The following is a 19,901-nucleotide window of genomic DNA, read 5'->3' on the forward strand; positions in this document are numbered from 1 at the left end:
TCACTGCTACACTTAGTCCTGGCAATGCACTTTCAGATCATCAAGGAAAAAAGAGAAGAGGCGGGACAAGGAAGAAAAGAAAAGAATGGACCAAGAGAAGAAAGAACAAAAGGAAAAAGAAAAGAAAGAGTTGGAAATAAGGAAGAAATTCAAAGTAAGGTTTTGTTTTGTAATCTGGCCAAAGACATGTAAGAAGCATTACTTAGCATTGCTGAGTCCTAAATACACTTTTCAGCTGGCTACAAAAATATTTGTTTGGTAGGTAGTTCAAGTACCTGAATAAATGCTGAATAAAGTTTTAAGCCACCTTTTTATGTTTGGCATGTGCTTGACATCAGATTCTCCACTGAGGGCAAAGACCTTTTTTCAGCCCTAATGTAGTTTTTGTTAATTTCCCTTCTTGTGTTCCGTCTGTGTAAAAAGTCCTTAAAAACTTTTCCTTTCACTTTTCTGTTTGAAAAGCATCTACATCACTAGAACAGCAACAAAAGCTGTTAATAGAAGTGGTAATTGGATCCCATATACTTAGTGTTGTTTGCTTCACTGGAGGTAGATACAACAGTGTCCAGCCCTTAAGAGATTTCAACATTATATCGCCACATGTTGTCCTTGTCTTGGTCTAATGGGATCTAAAGGGATTTCAGGTCTAATGAGGAAGAAGGGAATATAGAATGTGTGGAGGAGCAACAGTCACCATCAAAGTCTAGGGGCTAAATTATGATACAAGTCTTTATGGTTTATATCATTTTTATATAGCTGTTGGTCAGCATGCTACCACAGTTTACAAATCTGCTGGTCATTTTCTGGTAACAAATGCCTGTTTACAGTGCTACACTGTGTTTCCTTCCCTACATAGTTGGCAGCTTTTTCTTCCTATCATGCTCTGTGCATAGTAAAGCCATGGTGATTTTCTCACATTGTGCCCTTGATCTGCTGTGGAGACTGACACAAGTTGACAAGCAAATATTAAAGGAAAATGCTAATAGTTAATAATATTGGGTTAGCTGGCATTTGTCAGTCCCTGTTTTTCAAATCTCTTCTGTGAAGTCTACACATTAGTGCACTGAGTGCTTTCAGACAGCAGACTGCTCTCTTGTGGCCAGTAAAGTATGCTATTATTCTTAAATGCAAACAAATACACTTCAGTACATATTTTTTTTGCCATCTCTTCACCACCTGAGCCCATTTATAATTGTCAACAGACACCCACCTCTGCAAGATCACATATATCTTAAAGCAACAAATAACAAAATACAATGTAGTTTCTCCATAGCACATCTCACAAAGATAATCCTGAATTCCAGTAAACAATGTGATCGTCTCTTGTGAGTACTTGTAGAATCATTTATAGAGTAGAATTCCAAACACAGAATATTATGTGGTAGACTTATTTATGCTAATGCACATCTACTCATATGAGTAGTTCTTCTGGAAATGCGTAGAGCTGCCCACTGGTATTAAAGATGTGTGTGTTCTGTGAACCTGAGAAAGGCTCAGTAGGTTAGCCTGTTGGTTTTAGTCTTTGTATTTCTGTGATTTTGTCCATCACTCCTTCGGCTGCTCCACTGCTATGCCATTGCTCTCTCTTTTCATTCCAGATTGTTAATTTAAACTGGGTAATTGTGGACAGGAGTGATGCCTTTCTGTTTATTTGCCTAGACTATTTTAAACGTCAATTAAACAAATAATCATAATTACTGTTATTTTTTTCTTTTGTCTGAATGTTCCAGAAATAACTCAATTTTTCCACATCTGTGTTTTCTTTTGTTGCTTCTTCTCTGCAGTTAGCGGGATCCATCCAAGTCCTTCATCAGGCACGAGCTCGTGTTGACCACAAGGGAGGGAAGAATGAGCTGACTGTCAAACAGGGGGATGAAATTGAAATAATTCGCCTTACAGACAACCCGGAAGGAAAGTGGCTGGGCAGGATAAAAGGATGTTGTGAGTTCTGTTTCTTCACTGTGCTCCTGAATGTTTTCACTGTATGACAGCAAACATGTGAGCCTTACCAAGGCTGAGTCACTGGCCACTGAAGTAGATAATTACCACAACTCACCTTCCTGTCCTTAGCTGGCATGTAAGGCTTAGATCATAGTAAGAAGTTATTGTACAACATAATGTAATATATATAGACACTAAAATAAGTCAGGAACAATATCTTTGGATCTTTATGAACCTATTGAGAGGTAATTCCTTGTCGGCCTTCAAATAGCATCAGAACTTGCCTCCATGCAATTAACAAGGATCATGTTTTTTCATGTCTCTGCATTAAAAATACCACGGGTGTTCCCAAAATAGAAGCAAAGAATATTTAGGTCCTGGTTTCAGTGTTGGTCTTGTTCCTACTTCTATGGAAAGTTTCTAACTGATTTCTAGATTTTATTTTGTCTGAAATCCAAGATGTGTCTCTGATTCTGTAAACTTCATCAGTAGATCTGGAGTATGGTAAGAGGTTAATGATCTTGGGTTATAGCAAAGACATTAAAAGATTGATCCATAAAATAATGAAAATCACTTGCTTGATTTTTAAAGAGATGAAAATGACAATAAGTTCAGTAAGACAGTTCACACATATAGAACTAGACAATATCAGCTGAGCATTTTGTACTACTGGACGTAAAAAGACATTAAGGAACTGGAGTGTGTCTCATATGAAGAGAGGCTGAGAGAGCTGGAACTGTTCAGCCTGGTGAAGGAAAGGCTCAAGGGGGGATCTTCACAAATATCTGATGGGATGGTGGAAAGAAGATGGAGCCAGGCTTTTTCTAATGGTGCCCAGAGACAGTGCAAGAGGCAACAGGCACAGACCAAAACACATGAAATTCTGTCTGAGTGTCAGAAAACACTTTTTTACTGTGAGGCTGACCATGCAAGGGAACAGGTTGCCCAAAGAGGTGGCAGAGTCACCATCCATAAAGTCCTTCAAAATCTGATGGCACATGGTCCTGGGCAACCTGCTCTAGCAGATCCTGTTTGGGTAGAGGGATTGGCCAAGGTGATCTCAAGAGGTAAGTTCCAATATCAGCTATTCTGTGATCCTTTGAAGTTTTGTAAATAAGACTTTTGCATGGATCATTTTGTATATAGGAGAACAAATCTTGATGAGGGCTGGGAGATGGGTATTTTCTTTAGTTAATTTACTTTCCATAAAGCGATTCTTGCTTCATAAAAACTGCAAGCTATATAAGGCTTCTCACTGACAAGTGACAATGTTATAGCCCACTTTATTTCACCAGTGCTTCAGCCTTCAGTGTTTGCAGGCCAATAATGGTCTGTGAAGAAGACTAAACAACAGAGGGAAATCTATTCTGATCATTTAAATAAAAGAAAAAAAAAAGATTACAGATTTGAGGGGAAGCACACTAAAAACTGGGTTCACTCAGAAGCAGTGGAGTGGCAGCTTTTCCATCTTCAAGAAATGCATAAGCATTTTTTTAATGTCAAGAAAATCCCCTCATGGTCTCTTCTGTACAGGCAGCATGCCTGCCTAAAATGCCCCTCAGCAGAGGCAGAGTTCCCAAACTCAAGCCATCTGCTCTGCTACAGTTTTCTCCTGAACCATTTCACCCATGGTATAACCACATCTTTTTAACAAAGATCCAGGAACAAGAGGATAGCACCACAGCTGCAGCATGCCTACCAACCTGAAGTATAATCAATGCAAAAAAAATGTCTCTTTCTCCTAATGACCTGTCAGAGTCTTTATGTCGTGGACTGCCTTAAAATATGTCACAAGACTGCAGTAGTCTCAGGGTTAGCCACAAATGGGAACTTGCCCCATAATTCCTGGAATATACACAGAAAATTCTTCTTCTGTAGTTGAGAAGCAAATAAAGGTGAGGTTAACTTGACATCAGCTGAGGCAAGCTTGGGAGGAGATCCAAGACGTATTTGAGATTTCTATTTGTGTAGATATTTTTCAAAGATCATATAAAACAATTCAACCACTGATTCTGGACCTTCTGTTAAACTCATTCCCTTACCATAAGCTTTAAAACTATCTCTGCCTAATTATATGGTTTCATTCACTTAGATGGATACATTAAAACAACCATGGTGGAAATTGATTATGATTCTTTAAGAAGAAAGCAACAACCATCTTTCAGGACTGCTGTGAAACATCCAGAGAGTGACCAAGAAGTTTATGATGATGTTGGAGACCAGGACAGTATAAGCAGGTATGTATACGGAATAAATGAAAAAGAAACAATTATTCAACCCAGTCAGCTTAGACAGGGTGAATTTTACAACAAAGCAGTGTCTTGCCATGAAAAAACAGCCATTTATGTCATAAATGTATAACTGAGGTATTCAAACTGAAGTAGTCAGAGGAATAAGAATGGATTCTGGAATCCAGCATCCATAAGCGCTCATATTCAGGAGGAATCCATACTATTGGAAGAGGACCTAGAGTGTTGCAGTTCAAAAGAGAACAAAATGCAAAACATGCAGGATTACAAATCACCTGTAGGAAGTACAATTATTTTCTCTTCCTCTGTTTTTCTGTCATTTCAAGTCACATACTGCCTTTTATAAGATGTAAGAATAAAAGTCTCTAAAAGCAACGGAAACATTCATTGCACTGGGAAACTCCTGACCACCCATGAGATGGATATGAGCTATACTTGTTTTGACTTCATCAGAAGCTTCTCTGTGGCACAGCCTCATATGTACTTGCAACGCAGCACTACATTGCAGGCTTTCTACTGTATGCGCCATATTTTTCACATCAAATAGATCTGCAGCTAGAGAGGTGCCGTCTTCAGCAGCGTATCAGACTAGCTGGCATGGAAATTTCCTAGTGATCTTGTGACAAAAGTGAAGGTGACCACATGACCCACTGTGATGGGATACTGCTGTTACTCGACCCCACACAGAAGTCTGTTTCTGTCACATGATGCAACAAATCAGTGCCTATTCTCCATTACATGCCCTGATGTGCAGAGACACATAACCCAGGATTCAGATTAGAGATCTGCATATGAGTGTAGAGGATTTCAATGTGTAGAACAACAGCCTTGAAACACTCTGCCATTAGACCTACTTTACTGCTTCCCAGCAACTTAGCTTAGGGGCCTGGCTGGAATAAAGGGAATGCAGCTGGCTGGCTGATGGGTGCAGCTGATCCTCAGCTGGTAGAACATGCCCATGAGCTCCAGAAACAGCACTTGGAAAGATCTGCCTTCAGGCTGGAATTCTTTAAGCAGCCAATAGAGTTTTGCATGTGATATTTTTCCAGATTGCTCAATATCAATTTCCCTCCCTGCACACTGGTCTCATAGCATCATAACCTAGCCACGAGAGTTGCTTTAATTCTTCGAGGTTTGAGGTAATCTGAGCATCAGCTACTTCACTGCAGAAGTATCCTTGGCCAATCCTTTTCACTAAGGCAAGCATTACAATTAATTACCTCAATGCAAGGAATTTAGAAAATGTATTGAATTCAAAAGGAAAAAGAATACTTACACTGTTGCATACTGAAATAACAGTGTAAGGAACTTGGAAGGATGAATGAATGGCTCAGATTCATTAAATCCTTTAAGCTGTATTTTGACATTTTTATCTTCTCTAGTGATTAATAGCATTCTCTTCAGTTCATGAGCATGAATTGTTGGAAAGTCTGATATACATCAACATGTTTTGAAACCACTGTGAGAGTGCTGTACTAAAAAAGCCTCTTGACTAAATAATATTATCTCATTATCAGTAGTATTGTTAATATTCCAAAATTAATAACTGACTAGGGCTGTTGTATTTCAGAATTTCTTGGCACAAGAGTTTAACAAATACCTTGTTTTGATGTACAAGTTTAAGTGACCTGGAAATAATCTCAGCTACTGTGAATCTATCAGGTTTTTTTCTATTACTGTTAGAACACTGGGCTAATACGAAATTCTTGAAATGTTAGAAACATTCAGTTAGAGGTTTTAAGCATCACCTAATGAACAGTAGTTGAGCAATAAATTCATTTGTTTACCATTTCATCTCAAGAAAATCCTCTCATACAGGAGGAATGTAAAGTGTGTGGATGCAATCTCTACTGTTCAGTCAGATTATATTTTTATTCCCACCAAGTGTGACTACATGATTTTCTGAGATCCCTTCCAACATGAATTATCCTATGATCTTAAGTCATATTTTGTACTCTATTTTAAAGATATCAACATGAATATAAAATATATTATAAATATAGTAAATTGTTATAGCTGTAAACATGTTTGCTTTCTTGAAAATGACATTTTATTGTAAATTGCTAACAACAATGAACAATTAGGACCAAATGTTCTGCTTGTATGAAAATGTGAACCTTCATTGGCTTGAAATATCTGTGTTGATTTATGCAGAGAGAATTTGCTTCATAGCTTTACTTATAAAAGACTGTCCTGTTTTTACATTAACTAAAGGTAGTATTAATGACCCTCTCTCCTTCTCTCTTATAACCCTTTGAATTACTGTGAATGATATTTTAAAATACTCTTTTCTGATTTATAATGAATTATTTCCAAGAAAAAAAAAAAATCCTGCTTCACCTGAATCTATTGAAAGTTAATCTCTCCTCATCTGAGGGGTAGTTCACTTAAGAATTTGACAACACATTTTCTTTAGCATTAGTGGGGATGCAATCACCATTTGCCCATATGAAATTGGTGTGAAGATGGTGAAAGCAGAGAGAAAAGAAGATCAGGCAGATTTAGTTGTTGCCCATATGGAACATAAGCATGTGCCTGAGGTTTCAGTGCAGAATTGGTACTGCTCAGCTAGCAATGTAGACAAGTACCAACGCCAAAAGATTTAGAAGTCAGAGCTACAAAAGTGATGGATGATCATGGTATTTTCTTTTTCTAAAGGATGACTGTTTTTCTCTAAAACATCTCTTGTTTGCTTTTCCAGTCAGAGTGAAGGTCAAAGTGGAGCTGGAAGTAAGTTCTACCTATACTCTTTTTTTCACTGCTTACCTTCAAATCCAAACCTCTGCAGCTTCCAAATAATGCAGTAATTATCCATAAGTGTGCTAAATGTTAGCTAACAGGCAACAAACAAGGAAGTATAGTGGGCAAATTAACTTTCTCTCGACCTGTGGGAACTTGGGTAAGACAAAAGTTTTGTCTTCATATACTGTCAATCAAAAGCATGCCAGCAGATGACAAAACTTTATTTTTTTACATGTTAATGTAAATTATCCCACAACACAGCACAGATATAATTGGCAAAATATTAACATGACCAAGAGGTTTTGTGCAAGAGAAATCCAGTTCTGAAATATCCAGTAACACTACCAATTAAAGCTGCATTTTGCTGACAGAATTAAGAGGAACTTCAGTTTCAGCAGTACCTTGGAGTCCTAACCAGTATGACTGCAGCGGTTTCACACTGTCAAGAACGCACATTCAAACTCAGTTTCCCCTTTGGTAGCATATGTATTTATGCAGCATTCCCTGTTGATCACAAGAGCACAGCTCATCTTCTCAGCTTAGGGTTTAGATACTAGTCATGGCAGAAACATCCACTGGCAGTGCTGAATGAAGCTGCTGCCAGCTAAGTACAGGTTTCAGTGACTACTCTGACCAGTGGCTAGAATTGGAAACCGAGCTAACCCTGCACTGGAGGAGGTGGGGCTTAAAGGTCAGAACTGAGAAAAAATGAGGAGCTTACATTGCACTTGCCTCTGGCTTCTGTGGATGAACATACAATGTTATTTGCTGAGTGTTGGTCTGACATATTCAATCATCACTCAAGCCACACACAAAAATTTAAAAGCCATCAGTCATCATAATGACTGAGCCAAAATTGGCCATTCAGAATTTCATTGAATACAGAGTAAATGCACTTTTTTTCAGTAGTCATACTATTGTGATGAGCAGAGCTACATTTAATTGCTATTCCAACTGAGTTAAGTCTAAATCACTGTTTTAATAAATAGGCTGTTCTGGTTTTCAGAAAGAGTCCCCTAGCAAAAATATTGAACAAACTGCACGCATACCTGTTATTTATGAGGCCAATAATTAATACCCTATTCAGCAGCATTAAATGTAAATACATTAATTCACTGTTTGATCTGTTAAAGAGATATTCCCACCTCCTCCTTCTGATCAAGAAATTTATGATGGGATTGATGATGAGGATGCTGTAACCAGGTATGTTTTTATATAATTTAAATAATTTCCTTCTTTAACAGAGTCTTTTCATGTCATTTTTTAGTATTTTTGAATTAAGCACAATAATTAGCAAGAATTAGGGTGATCAGCAAGTGCATATTCATCCGGATGGACTCAAGAAGCCAAAAAAATGGGTTCTTTGGTCTTTTGGAGAAGTTTTGTTCAGTAATTAATTTTGGTACATCCGCAAAAGCAGCTGCAATCATGGAAATGCTCAAATTCCCAACTGGACAAAATAGCCCTGAAATGAAAATAATAAACTAAAATGTTAGTTTGCTGAATAACAATATGAAAACAGCAAGCCATTAGATTAATACCCATACCTACAAATCTATCTCAATATCTACAAATTACCTAACACAAACATTTTCTACTTTAGCATTTAGGTAAGCACCCTCACCTTGTGGTGTATACATTGTTGGCATTAACGAGAATTATGTGCATCAATGGAGAATTTAAACTCGACCTTTTAAAAATAATGTACATTTTACATTGTGATAATTGCATGCATACTCCAAAGGTCTGTATCACAGGATGAAGATAAGAAAAATATCTGGTCCTGGGGAATCTTGAAGAGACTAAAGGTCAAAGATGACAGAAAGAAAAGCGTACGAGAAAAAACAACTAAAGTCAATGGGGCAGAAGATGATGGAGATTTGTTGTAAGAGTCTGCCAGAAAATCACAGTGCACATTAACTAATTCTAATAAACCATTGATCACATGCTACTAACATTCTGACAGCAGCATAATGAATCATGCATCAAATTGCAGCTTAGGATGATACTTTTCTGCAAAACCCTGACCTCCTTTCTTTTCACCTGCACTTACTCTCTGAACAAGCTGTATTTGTTGCATAAATCAGGTAATTAAAATATACCAAAAAAAATAATAGTGAAAATCATGGAAATACTCCATCATCTTTGTGCCACTTTGGTTATATAGGTTTGCTGCATCCTCAGTTAAAATGTACTTTGCTCACCAGTACAATGCAGCTGAGATAAGTTGGTAAATCTAGTCCTATTAATCCAAATTTTAAGAATAATACACCAAACAGAAAAACACAAATATTCTCTTCTACCCCTCCTGCCTGGAGATTAGATCAGCAACTGGTGTTTTTACCACCATCGTCTCCCATTAATTTCTGAACCAGTCTACTCTGATTCAGTGGAAAAAATATATTTAGTCTGTGAGTATTGTTGGTGTCAGCTGAGCTTCCAAATGTCTGGAGATTACTTAGAGCCTCTGCACTGCAAGATTTTTATATTACTTAAATGATGCAATAGACTATTAATGTAATATAAATACTTAAGGAGCATTTTTTCTTTTTTTTTTTTTTCCCCCCCAGCGTGTCTCTTTCAACAAAGCAGTTTGGAAAAGGTAATTAGGAGCCTATTGTTCAGTCTCCATATTGATGCCAATCTTTTTGTCTGTATACATTACTTTCTATCATGTTAGTCATAAAAATATATCTAAAGAAGTTCCAGCAAACAAATTTCAAATGTTGTGACTGATTTGGCTACAGACAGGAGATACATATACACAACAAGCTCCCTACAAAAAAGTATGTGTTTTTTACGAGTAATAATTTTGCTATGAGATTTCCACCAGTTCATTTTATTTGACATTTGGAATATAAAGAGATACACCTGGAAAGAAACACTTTGTGCAAGACTAGAAAAGTAAAAAGAGAGTTCTTCTCATGAGACCCACCTGCAGTACTGCATTCAGCTCCAGGGCACGCAAAATAAGAAGGATGTGGGCCTATTGGAGGGAGTTCAGATGAGGCCATGAAGACGATCAGAGGAACACCTGTCTTGAGAGGAAAGGCTGAGAGAGTTGGGGTTGTTCAGCCTGAAGAAAAGAAGGCTCTGATGAGACCTTATATCAGCCTTCCAGTAGCTAAAGGGCACCCACAAGAAAGCTGCAGAGGGACTTCTTACAAGGGCATGTAGTGACAGGATGAGGGGTAATGGCTATAAACTGAAAGAGAGCTGATTTAGATTAGGTATAAGGAAGAAATTCTTCACCATGAGGGTGATGAGGCACTGGAACAGACTGACCAGAGAAGCTGTGGACAAGATCAGGTTGGATGGGACTTTGAGCAACCTGGTCTAGTGGAAGGTGTCCCTACCCATGCCAATGCAAACATTCTATGATTTTATGATCCTATGCTTGTTGTTACACTTATCACTTGCAGTGATAACATAGAAGATAACATATACTCATAAATATCAGCTCAGCCATGGAATAGAAAGTAAGTTCTTACAACTTTTGAGGCTCTTGCCTGAACCAAGTTCTAAATCTTTTATCAGCTACTGTGATGTTTCTAGCCACTGATCTGATGAGTTGAACTAATTTTTTCTCTATATAAATATGTGACTCAAAGTATACTCTTCAGGTAAGAATTATTTTCACTGCTTTGGCATTGCAAGATGTACTAAAAACTAACATACATATGAAGTATTTCCACTTCTCAGTAACCTTGCATTGACCAGGGTGCTGCAGACATACCTGAGTGTACATTAACATCAAACCCAAAAAATAAACTCTGATGCAACACAGTGGGAAATGGATTAAATAAAATGAAGATTAAAGGCTATTGCATTAGCCAACATGTGCTAAAACTTGCTTTGGCCTAAGAAGATTAAAATATCAGTGAATACCAATTATTATTAATAAGGAGTCTTATTCTGAAAATTTTGGCTGGTGTTTGTTTTGCCAGTAGATTGTGCAAAACAGACAGACAATCCATAGTTACTACAGATGATTAAATGGCTACAGTACTTATTGCAATTTCTTGTCAATTTAGCTACACTGCCATAGATTCTAACCCAATGTATTCACTACTCAAGGATCGCAAAATAATTTTCCATTCTTTTAAAAAATGTTGTTTCAGATTGTGGAGACAGTGATGTTTATGACGATGTGGATTCTTCAGACTTCCCTCCTCCCCCGCCTGAACACAAGCAAGTGAAAACGGGAATTACCTCCTTGATTAGAAATCTGTAATATATTGTGACACATTTTCAAAGTATTTACTATATGTAGATTGCTACTAACATATGTTTGCTTTGATGGTATGAGGTTTTGTAGCTCTCCTAACCCTGCTATTGACAATAGCAGTTGGATTATCCTTTCCATTTCAGACTGAAATAATAATGAGACTATAAAACAAACAAGCATGGTTTTAATTTCAATAAGTTCAGTCCCTGATGGACAAGAGGTAGAAATGAATGCATGGCCTAAGGGTACTTCATTGCAGATTCTCTGCATGCAGTCCTCTTCCTGTCAAAATTTGAGGACTGTTAGTACGTCAGTTGCTACAGTATTTTAAGAGAAAAGGAGATAGTGCCCTGTGTCATGACTAGGAAACACATCTGGAGATGTAAAGTACAACTTGGAAAACTTTTATCCCTGGACCAGGAAGTTACACCCATCTCTGGAGCACAGATGTGTTATAAACATAGATGCATCTGTGAAGATGACAGCAGCATGTCACATTCTGTTGTCACCAACTCCACTCAGGTGGAGCTACAGAGTGCCCTACAACAATCTAGTCTGAAGGTACTAAAACGGAGAGAGAGCTCTTTGAACTGTATAGCCTAATTTAAATCTAGGTTAGTTCACACACACACACATTCATCATCAGTGAAACTGTCATCCACAAGTCCTACAGAGATCAGGAAGCATTAAAAAGTAAGTAAGTAAATAGTGGGCACTGGTAACTGAAAGAAGGTAGATTTAGATTAGATGTAAGGAAGAAATTCTTCATCATGAAGGTGGTGAGGTACAGGAACAGGCTGTGCAAAGAAGCTGTGGATGTCCCATCCCTGGAAGTGTTCAAGGATGGGGCTTTGAGTAACCTGGTCTAGTGGAAGGTGTCCCTGCCCATGGCAGGGGGGTTGGAGCTAGATAATCTTTAGGGTCCCTTCCAACCCAAACCATTCTATGATTCTATGACGCTATGAAAAGTAGAGTCAGACTTTAAATTCCTATTATAGGTACATCATCAGGAGGGGGAATTTGAGTGTGAAACCCTTCCATGCTTATTGACACAAGTCAACAGTATCGGGATGTATAAAAAACAACAGACTCAAAATAGGTCATATAATGCAGATTCCCTGGTGTACAAGGATTTCTACGTACACACAGGACTCACACAGCTACTGTATGAAAGGCTAAGACATTCCTGCTGCCTCCACAGTGGCACATGTGTTATTCAGTCTATTGCTCAAAGATACAGAGACTTTACAAAAATTGCACCTTACCTAGAGATTCTAAAGTGATGGTTATCATTTACCTAAACTGTTTTTGGTAGATGCAATGTTCTTGTTGCTTGTAACAGCTAGATACTTCAAATAATTTTCCATATTCACTTATGTGATAGATACGTTAACATCTGTACTCATTAAAAGAGACAAGTAGACAAAAAGACAATCCCAGCTTTTTCTTTAATTTGAAATCAAATCTGTATTGTCTTATCCTATTAGTTTTGTAGAGCAACAAAAACATACTAAAGGCACGTGAAGGCAAATGCATTTTCACTAAAATTACTGGAAAGGTCATCAATACCTCAGACATGTTCATAATTTTTTTTTATCTGGAAATTCTTGTTATAGGTCATCAAAATCAGCAAGCCCTGGAAACCATAAATCAGGTGAAAAAGATGCACAAAAGCTTAAAAAGATAGAAAGAGAAGAGAAAGAGTTCAGAAGAAAGTTCAAAGTAAGTTTTGTTCAAATTAACTTTAGTTCACATAAAATATAAAGACTAAAATATCTGTATGGTCTCCCATAATTTGTATGCCCCAATTTGTAAATAATCCATTCTTTTGCCTTGGATAGTTAAAGTATTACTACCTGTAAAAATAGTGATATGAGCATTTGTAAGTCCAAATGGCAAGCATGGGCACACAATACATAGCATAAACAATTATTTGTCTAATTTAAAAAAAAAAATAGTAATAAATGGGAACATATTGGTCCAAAAATGCATGATTGTTAGATTTGCATTGGTGGGTTTTAACCAGTATCCATTTTATTTTTGCAGTTTGAAGGTGAAATTAAAGTTCTTTACTCTACCACCACAGTCCAGGACTTGCCCCAAAGAAGATGGGGATCTAAAGATTTAGAGGTTAAACCAGGGCAGTCTCTTGAAATTATAGAAAGTACAGATGATACCAAGGTCCTGTGCAGGAACGAAGAAGGAAAATGTAAGCAACTCCTGTCGTATTAAAGTAGAGCTTAACACTTGTGTTTTTCCTTCTCTGGTGGTTGACAAGATGTAGATTGTTATTCTATTATTGTGTTTTAAGAGTGGCTTGTCTTAAAAAAATTAAAACTCAAGTAGACAAGAGATAGCAAATGTGAGAAAAAGGAAAGCCTAGTTACATAAATCTTGCTTTGCACCAACTAAGATCAGCAGATGTTTTTGTTATGTCTGTCTCCTTTTGTTTGCCAAAAAGAGTATAGCTATGATGCACCACAGAATCTAGTAAAAGTAAAATCCTTGCTGCACCTCTGGGCAGCATTTGCCCATTGATTGCAGCCAAGGGAAAATCAATACCAATATTATTTGGATTGCCAGAGACGCAGCTTAATCTTTTCAACAGGCTTGGGAGGAAACTGCTTAGGAGTCATCTCCTCTGCCCCTAGATGACCCAAAGCATATGTCCTTATTGCCTGCTTGCTTTGGGAGCTGCACAAGGCCTTTCAGTGTTTCTTTAAAACCCTTGGCCAGGGTTTGCATTGGCAGAAGTTTTTGCATTTTTGGAAAAGCCTGAACTGTCTACTGTTGGTTTCAATTTCATAACGTTCTTCTGTTACAATACTTTTCAAATCACCTAATGAAAATTCACTTTGTGTAGGAACAGAGCAGCATCCTTCCACTCACCTTTGCTTTTTACCTCTGAGCTATGTAGAAGACAGTCTGATGTCATAAACCTCTGAAGGGGATTCAGTCACTTTTCTTCTATGTTTTTCCCCTCTGTACTCAACTGTTAGAGTCTGGAGTATAGTTTTCTTCCTGGCAGGCCTACAGGGTGAGGAAGAATTTCTTGTATAACGACACATATCTTTTTCAAAATATGGATTGCACTAGTGCACCCACTTCCCAAAGAGCAATTTTCAATGCTGCATTTTTTGAATCAAATTAACAACAAAGTAGAAAGTAGTTCATGTTCGTGGTTTTCCTCACATAGTCTTCAAAGCCTTTCAAATAGTGACAGGAGCTACTGCTTTGCTATGCATAAAGGGGTAAAACAAACAAAAATATCCTCTCTGAAAACCTCTGAATAGATCTATGTGAATTTTCACATTAATTAGTGAAGTTTGAATCCTAATTTAGTTAAGTGCACAACAGTTTTGATTATTTGCTCTAGTTCCCCTAGGCCTTCATATATTAAAGTGATGATTTTACCTTTTGAAGGCCAGATAGATTGAAAATCAACAATTAGAGATGGTTTTGTTACTTACTTGCACATTAATTCTTCCATTTGATCATTACCTTATGAAGCACTTTTGTAGCTTCATGCCCCTACCAGCAGTTAAACGAAATTACAAATTATATTATGATGTCTACCCACCTTTTTAAGAAAGGGCTGATTATCCTAGGTACATATTCTGCTATCACTTTTTTTATTTTTTATGAAATTATTTGAAATTTCAAAAGTGAAACAAAGAACTGATTCTCATTTACCTTCCCAAATTCCTTCTTACTGTTGCCTTGGTCTGACCCACGTACCTTTCAAAAATGCACAAAAACCTTCAATTCACTTTCACAGATTTTTCTTAAACATTAGGATATAAAGTGAACTTCAGTGCCTGAAAACATAACTTGTGTTCCCTCCAAGCTACCTTTACAGTGTCAGGGAGCGGCTGGCCCAATGTGTCACCACTTTCAGTGGTGCTAAGTTGCCAGGATGAAGTGTGCTGACCTGCTGCCTTGTTCCCTATTACAGAAGCCACATAAATATGAATAAATTACTTAGAAACTGAAACTTTACACATGTAATTTTGGATTAGTAAATTTGAAAGAATGTGAGATCAGCAGGGGCTGTATATCCCACATATTTAGGGGCTAGAGGCTGTCAAAAGAATCTGGATTATGCTTTGTGGTGGTAGGACTGGCACATGAACATCTGGCTTTCAAGTACACCATGCTTGTACACCATGATTGTAAGCAAAGAAATTTTGCTTCAATGTGCTTCAATGAGAAAAATTAACAGAAGAAACAGAGAATATTAAATTAGCCAAATGATTTTAAATTATTCCCAGGAGACTTCAGGAGTCCTGGAAATTAGTGGACTTTGCTTAAAGAGAATTTTAAAAGTATGACACCTTTAAAAAAAAAAAAAAAATTCCACACCTTTATCCCAGATGAAAATATTGGAGGAGAGACAACCAGGCAAAGAATATTCTGAGCAGACAGAGCCTTCCCTGTGTGTACCTACATGCATTTAGCCTCAGAGAATACCTGGGTGACTGAAAATCTGCAGTACTGGGTCCTTTGACTGTTGAAAATTTCCTGCAGTTTAACATTTTTAGTAGGCAAAATTTATAATAGAAGGTAAGCAAGCATCAAACCTTCATGACCCCAAAGATATAAATACAGGCAAATTAAGCAAATTTACTTTACATAGCTGAAATAAAATATGAAATGCATATAACTATTTTTTTCTTTCATATAACTGTTAAGTCTTAAATAGAAGCTAAATCAAATGCATCAAAAAATAGTATCACTTCAAATCTATGTCTTTTTAGGTGAACTTCAGTTGTAGCACAACACAAAAGCTTTCTTTAAAAATGCCATGGTTTTAATGTATTAATTAATATTATGGCCATCACAGAGCAAATCACTAATCTGCTCTATACATAGAAGTTAATATTGCATATTCTGGAACAAAAACTTATTTATATTTGAGAGTCATCACATACTTGATGCCTGCCTATTTTAATATGGAAATATACCAAGTTAAAATGAATTGTGCAAGTGTTCCTTTGTGAAGAAAAGCTGTATGCAAGAACTAGTTACTATTACTATTTCTAGGACTATTAGGGATATGTCCTTCTGGATGACTTTTTCAGTATTCCATATGGGAATCATAGAACATTTTTATGTATCAAAACATTGGTCAGCTAATGACTGTCATAATTCAGCAGCTTTGGGCAACAGTACTAGCTCATTGTGTTTGATGCCAATTTACAAGGGAACATTTCTCCCACTAGTAAAGTTACAGATCTTGAAAAGAGCAGTTTCAGTTAGAATAAAATTAGAGCTTGGATGTAAAAAGGCTTAACATAAAATATGAGATTCTTTAGCTGGACATTACTGTCCATTAAAAAAATATACTTTCATGTCTTGTGTATCGGAGAAGAAAAATTCATGTGAAGGAGGAAGTATTTCCTTAAGGCAAAACACTAAGATATGGGGATTCAGCTAGACTGACCTAAAGGATTGCCACCAGGAATACTAGCAGAAAACTGATAATTTATGTAGTATATCATGGTTCCTCTAAGTACCTGAAGCAGTAGCAGCTCCAAGAATTCAATGAACTTTACAAGTCAAGCTAATAAATTTATTCTAAAACCTGTGAATTGTGTATGAATTACTAAAACCCTGCCATTTTAGTGTGACCATTTAAGCCTCCTATGTTGTAATTTCAAATAAAACAGAGGATCACATTTCTCCTTTAGAACTGTATCAACATACTAATGTTTACCTACAAATATGTAATTATTGTTACAGCTTTCTCTTTGCATGTATATGCTATAGCAGTTGACAGTACTTCAATAGCTATCTTTTACCAAAGACAGTGAGTAATTTTTTCAAGAGATTAAATACATTGAAGAAGATTATGTGTAGTTTCATTTGGTTTCATTAGTAATGAAACAAAGTAAGAGAATAATTCACTACTGAGTAGCTTTTCTAAGGTATTTCTTATCTGTTTAAACAGCTCATATCAATATGATACAGGTATTTTTAAATTACAGTTAATGATAATTAATTGATGTATATATCTTGAAGGATGTTTTTGCCCCTGAAGGAAACTATACATATATCTGTTATTTGTTATTATTAATATTATTATGCAGTTATCATTATCCCACATTTTTATGCTATAGTTTGTGAACTGTACTATACTTTGTGTTAATACGTATTGTTTCACATCCCTCTTATGCAACCAAGAAACAAAAATATAAGATGAAAACCTAATATTGCATGACCTGTATTACTATTTCCTCTTTTCAGTATTAGTTTTGTACACAGCAGTAACTATTGCAACAAAACAGGAGAAATGACATTTTATTAATACATAAAGTACCTGGCGCAGCAGACATCTAACTGGTCTTGGAGCTACTGTAGTATTCCGATTGCCCATCTAAGGCAACACGTTATACTAAACAAGCAAATAAGAATAATTAAAACTAAATTTGAACATAGCAGAATGTTCATTGAGTACAAAACCACTGTGCATTTTTATTGATCTATTATGTCATTCTATCTGAAGTACCTGAAAAAGAAAAACTGCATTTCGTTAGTTCTAGCAACAGAAGAAACATGAATATTTGAATGTAACTTGAATACATATTTCTTTCCATTTTACAGATGGCTATGTTCTGAGAAGCAATCTAGTTCAGAAGTAAGTACAAAGTGATATTTTTGAAAAAAAAAGTTATAACACTCAATTTTGTTGTAAATTGTTAAAAAACCTGAAATGTCATTATTTTAGCATGTCATTCTAGTCCTGCAGACTGAGTTATTTTTATGGAGTTCAGATTTCTCAAGAATTAGTCACATACATCCTTACTGGAAACTTCCCAGGGCCACGTGCCTCATTGCTTAACCATAAGCACTGGTTTAAACCATGAAATATTACATAAATTAAGCATTATTGGTACTATAAACTATTACTGAACTTCACATTAATATGATTAGGTGTATGGTTGCCGTTTTAAAATTTTTAACTAAAATGAACCCATTTTTCTTTAGGTTTATTTTCAGCCTTATTGGGATCGAACAAATTTGGCTCAGTGTTGCTCTGAATAATCGTGTGGAGTTCTGCATTTAAGTTCTAATCAAAAACTCTCACCAAAGCCTTTCCATTTCCTTCAATGGGCATTATGTTCTAACCTTAAATACCAAATCAGATGTCACTTCTAGAATTGAGGCCTGCAAACACTTATATAAACATTTAACTTATAAATAGCTGTATTAGCTTCTATGGGCCTGTTTGTCTACCCAAGTGATTTATTTTGAAAATTCCTATTCATTAAGCATTTATTATTTACAGACACTACTTAAATTCATTATCTAAAAAGCTTTTTCTCCAAAACCATTAGAACATTGCCAAGTACAGAAACAAAAAATAATTTCAAGGGCATACTGATTTTTTTACTCACCTTTTCTGATTTTCATTTTAAAAAATCAGTAAGTATTTAATTTCTGTGGAAATATCTCTGAGTTTGTTAGAGTAGTTACCTAAAAACTTAATTTAAAAAAAACCCTGACCTTCTAACAAAGCAAGTCTTTCACATTAGAAATAAATGTATCCAACTCTACCCTTCACTGAAAATCCTTTGACCTGACCATCTTGCCCAACACTGTTATGTTACCACAAACGTTGCAAATTCCTAAGTAGTAAATTAAGTACTTGATAATGTATCTGCACCATACTGCTACTCTGCTTTGTATCTACCTGCAAATAGCAACATATATCTGATGTTTCATTTTTTAAATACATAATTTTTCTTTTTTTAACTTACAGCGATGGAGAGATCTATGATGATATTGGTGATGGTATGTCAAACATTTCAAACAATACAACAAGTATATTCAATTACACCAAATAACTTTATCCTTGAGTTGAAGTTCTACATGGTACTGAAATTTTTGTATTTTATTTCCATTTCAGATTGCATCTATGATAATGACTGATGCAGAATTCTATGCATGTAAGAGCTTCATTGAAGATCAAAATCTATTTCAGACTTCCTAAATGTGAAAGCAAGAGAAGTCACTAAAGCTGATTACAATGGAATTGGTTACACTCTTCTAAATGTACACTTAAGCTTTTTTAGGATTTCAGGGTTTTGTCATCCCTTGCTTTCTATGACTTTTTTATTGTCATTTATCTGAGCAATTAAAATTCAGGGAACATCAGCTAAAGTTGAGGTTATAACTTTCCACATTTGTGACAGTCCATGTAAACAGTCCATATAAAAACAATTTTTCAATTAGCTATAAACAAAGAGACCAGTTCAGGTCTATGAAGGATACAGAGGCCAACAAAGCCTAGGTACAGGTTTTACTCTGGCTCTGGTCTATTAAACACCAGAAGCTGCCACTATGGAGAGGGCAGTATCCTGAAAAGAAATGATTCCTTTGGTGATAACATCCTGTTGTAAAAGCAGGAAATCAAAACAGGCATCAGAGAAGATTATTGCTGAAGTTCCTTTTTCTACTTTGTACTAATGACAGAATATGGTTTTCTACAATTTATTTGACCATTTTGTAAGTACTTGTTGACTAATATTGATAGTAAAATAGTAACAATGTTACATGTGTTACACACAGAACTCTGAGATATAAACCATAGAAAAGTCTTTATAGTATAGTGTTGCTCAAAATATATTCAAAATATTTAGGTTAAGATTTAATTACTAGGTTTGAAGATATGTTGTTGTCATTATAGTAATTTAGTCATTAAAATGGACCTATAGACTGATGACAAACTGGAAATAACT

At 36.1% G+C, this 19,901-nt stretch overlaps 1 protein-coding gene across 1 annotated transcript in view; it reads left to right on the forward strand.

The window, feature by feature from the left end:
• The window catches only part of FYB1 (FYN binding protein 1), a 46,206-nt gene extending 26,630 nt beyond the window's left edge, over positions 1-19,576 (forward strand). Inside the window, exons 6-18 of the mRNA XM_080362434.1 lie at positions 37-154; positions 1,785-1,941; positions 4,034-4,178; positions 6,892-6,920; positions 8,066-8,135; positions 8,677-8,817; positions 9,503-9,534; positions 11,054-11,162; positions 12,777-12,882; positions 13,207-13,369; positions 17,764-17,797; positions 18,923-18,954; positions 19,070-19,576. Coding sequence (XP_080218560.1) covers positions 37-154; positions 1,785-1,941; positions 4,034-4,178; positions 6,892-6,920; positions 8,066-8,135; positions 8,677-8,817; positions 9,503-9,534; positions 11,054-11,162; positions 12,777-12,882; positions 13,207-13,369; positions 17,764-17,797; positions 18,923-18,954; positions 19,070-19,092 — 1,159 coding nt within the window. The 3' untranslated portion in view covers positions 19,093-19,576. The remainder of the gene's footprint in view (positions 1-36; positions 155-1,784; positions 1,942-4,033; positions 4,179-6,891; positions 6,921-8,065; positions 8,136-8,676; positions 8,818-9,502; positions 9,535-11,053; positions 11,163-12,776; positions 12,883-13,206; positions 13,370-17,763; positions 17,798-18,922; positions 18,955-19,069) is intronic.
• The last annotated feature ends 325 nt before the right edge of the window (positions 19,577-19,901 follow it).

The sequence above is a fragment of the Nesoenas mayeri genome, assembly GCF_963082525.1.
Source record: "Nesoenas mayeri genome assembly, chromosome: Z".
NCBI lineage: Eukaryota > Metazoa > Chordata > Aves > Columbiformes > Columbidae > Nesoenas > Nesoenas mayeri.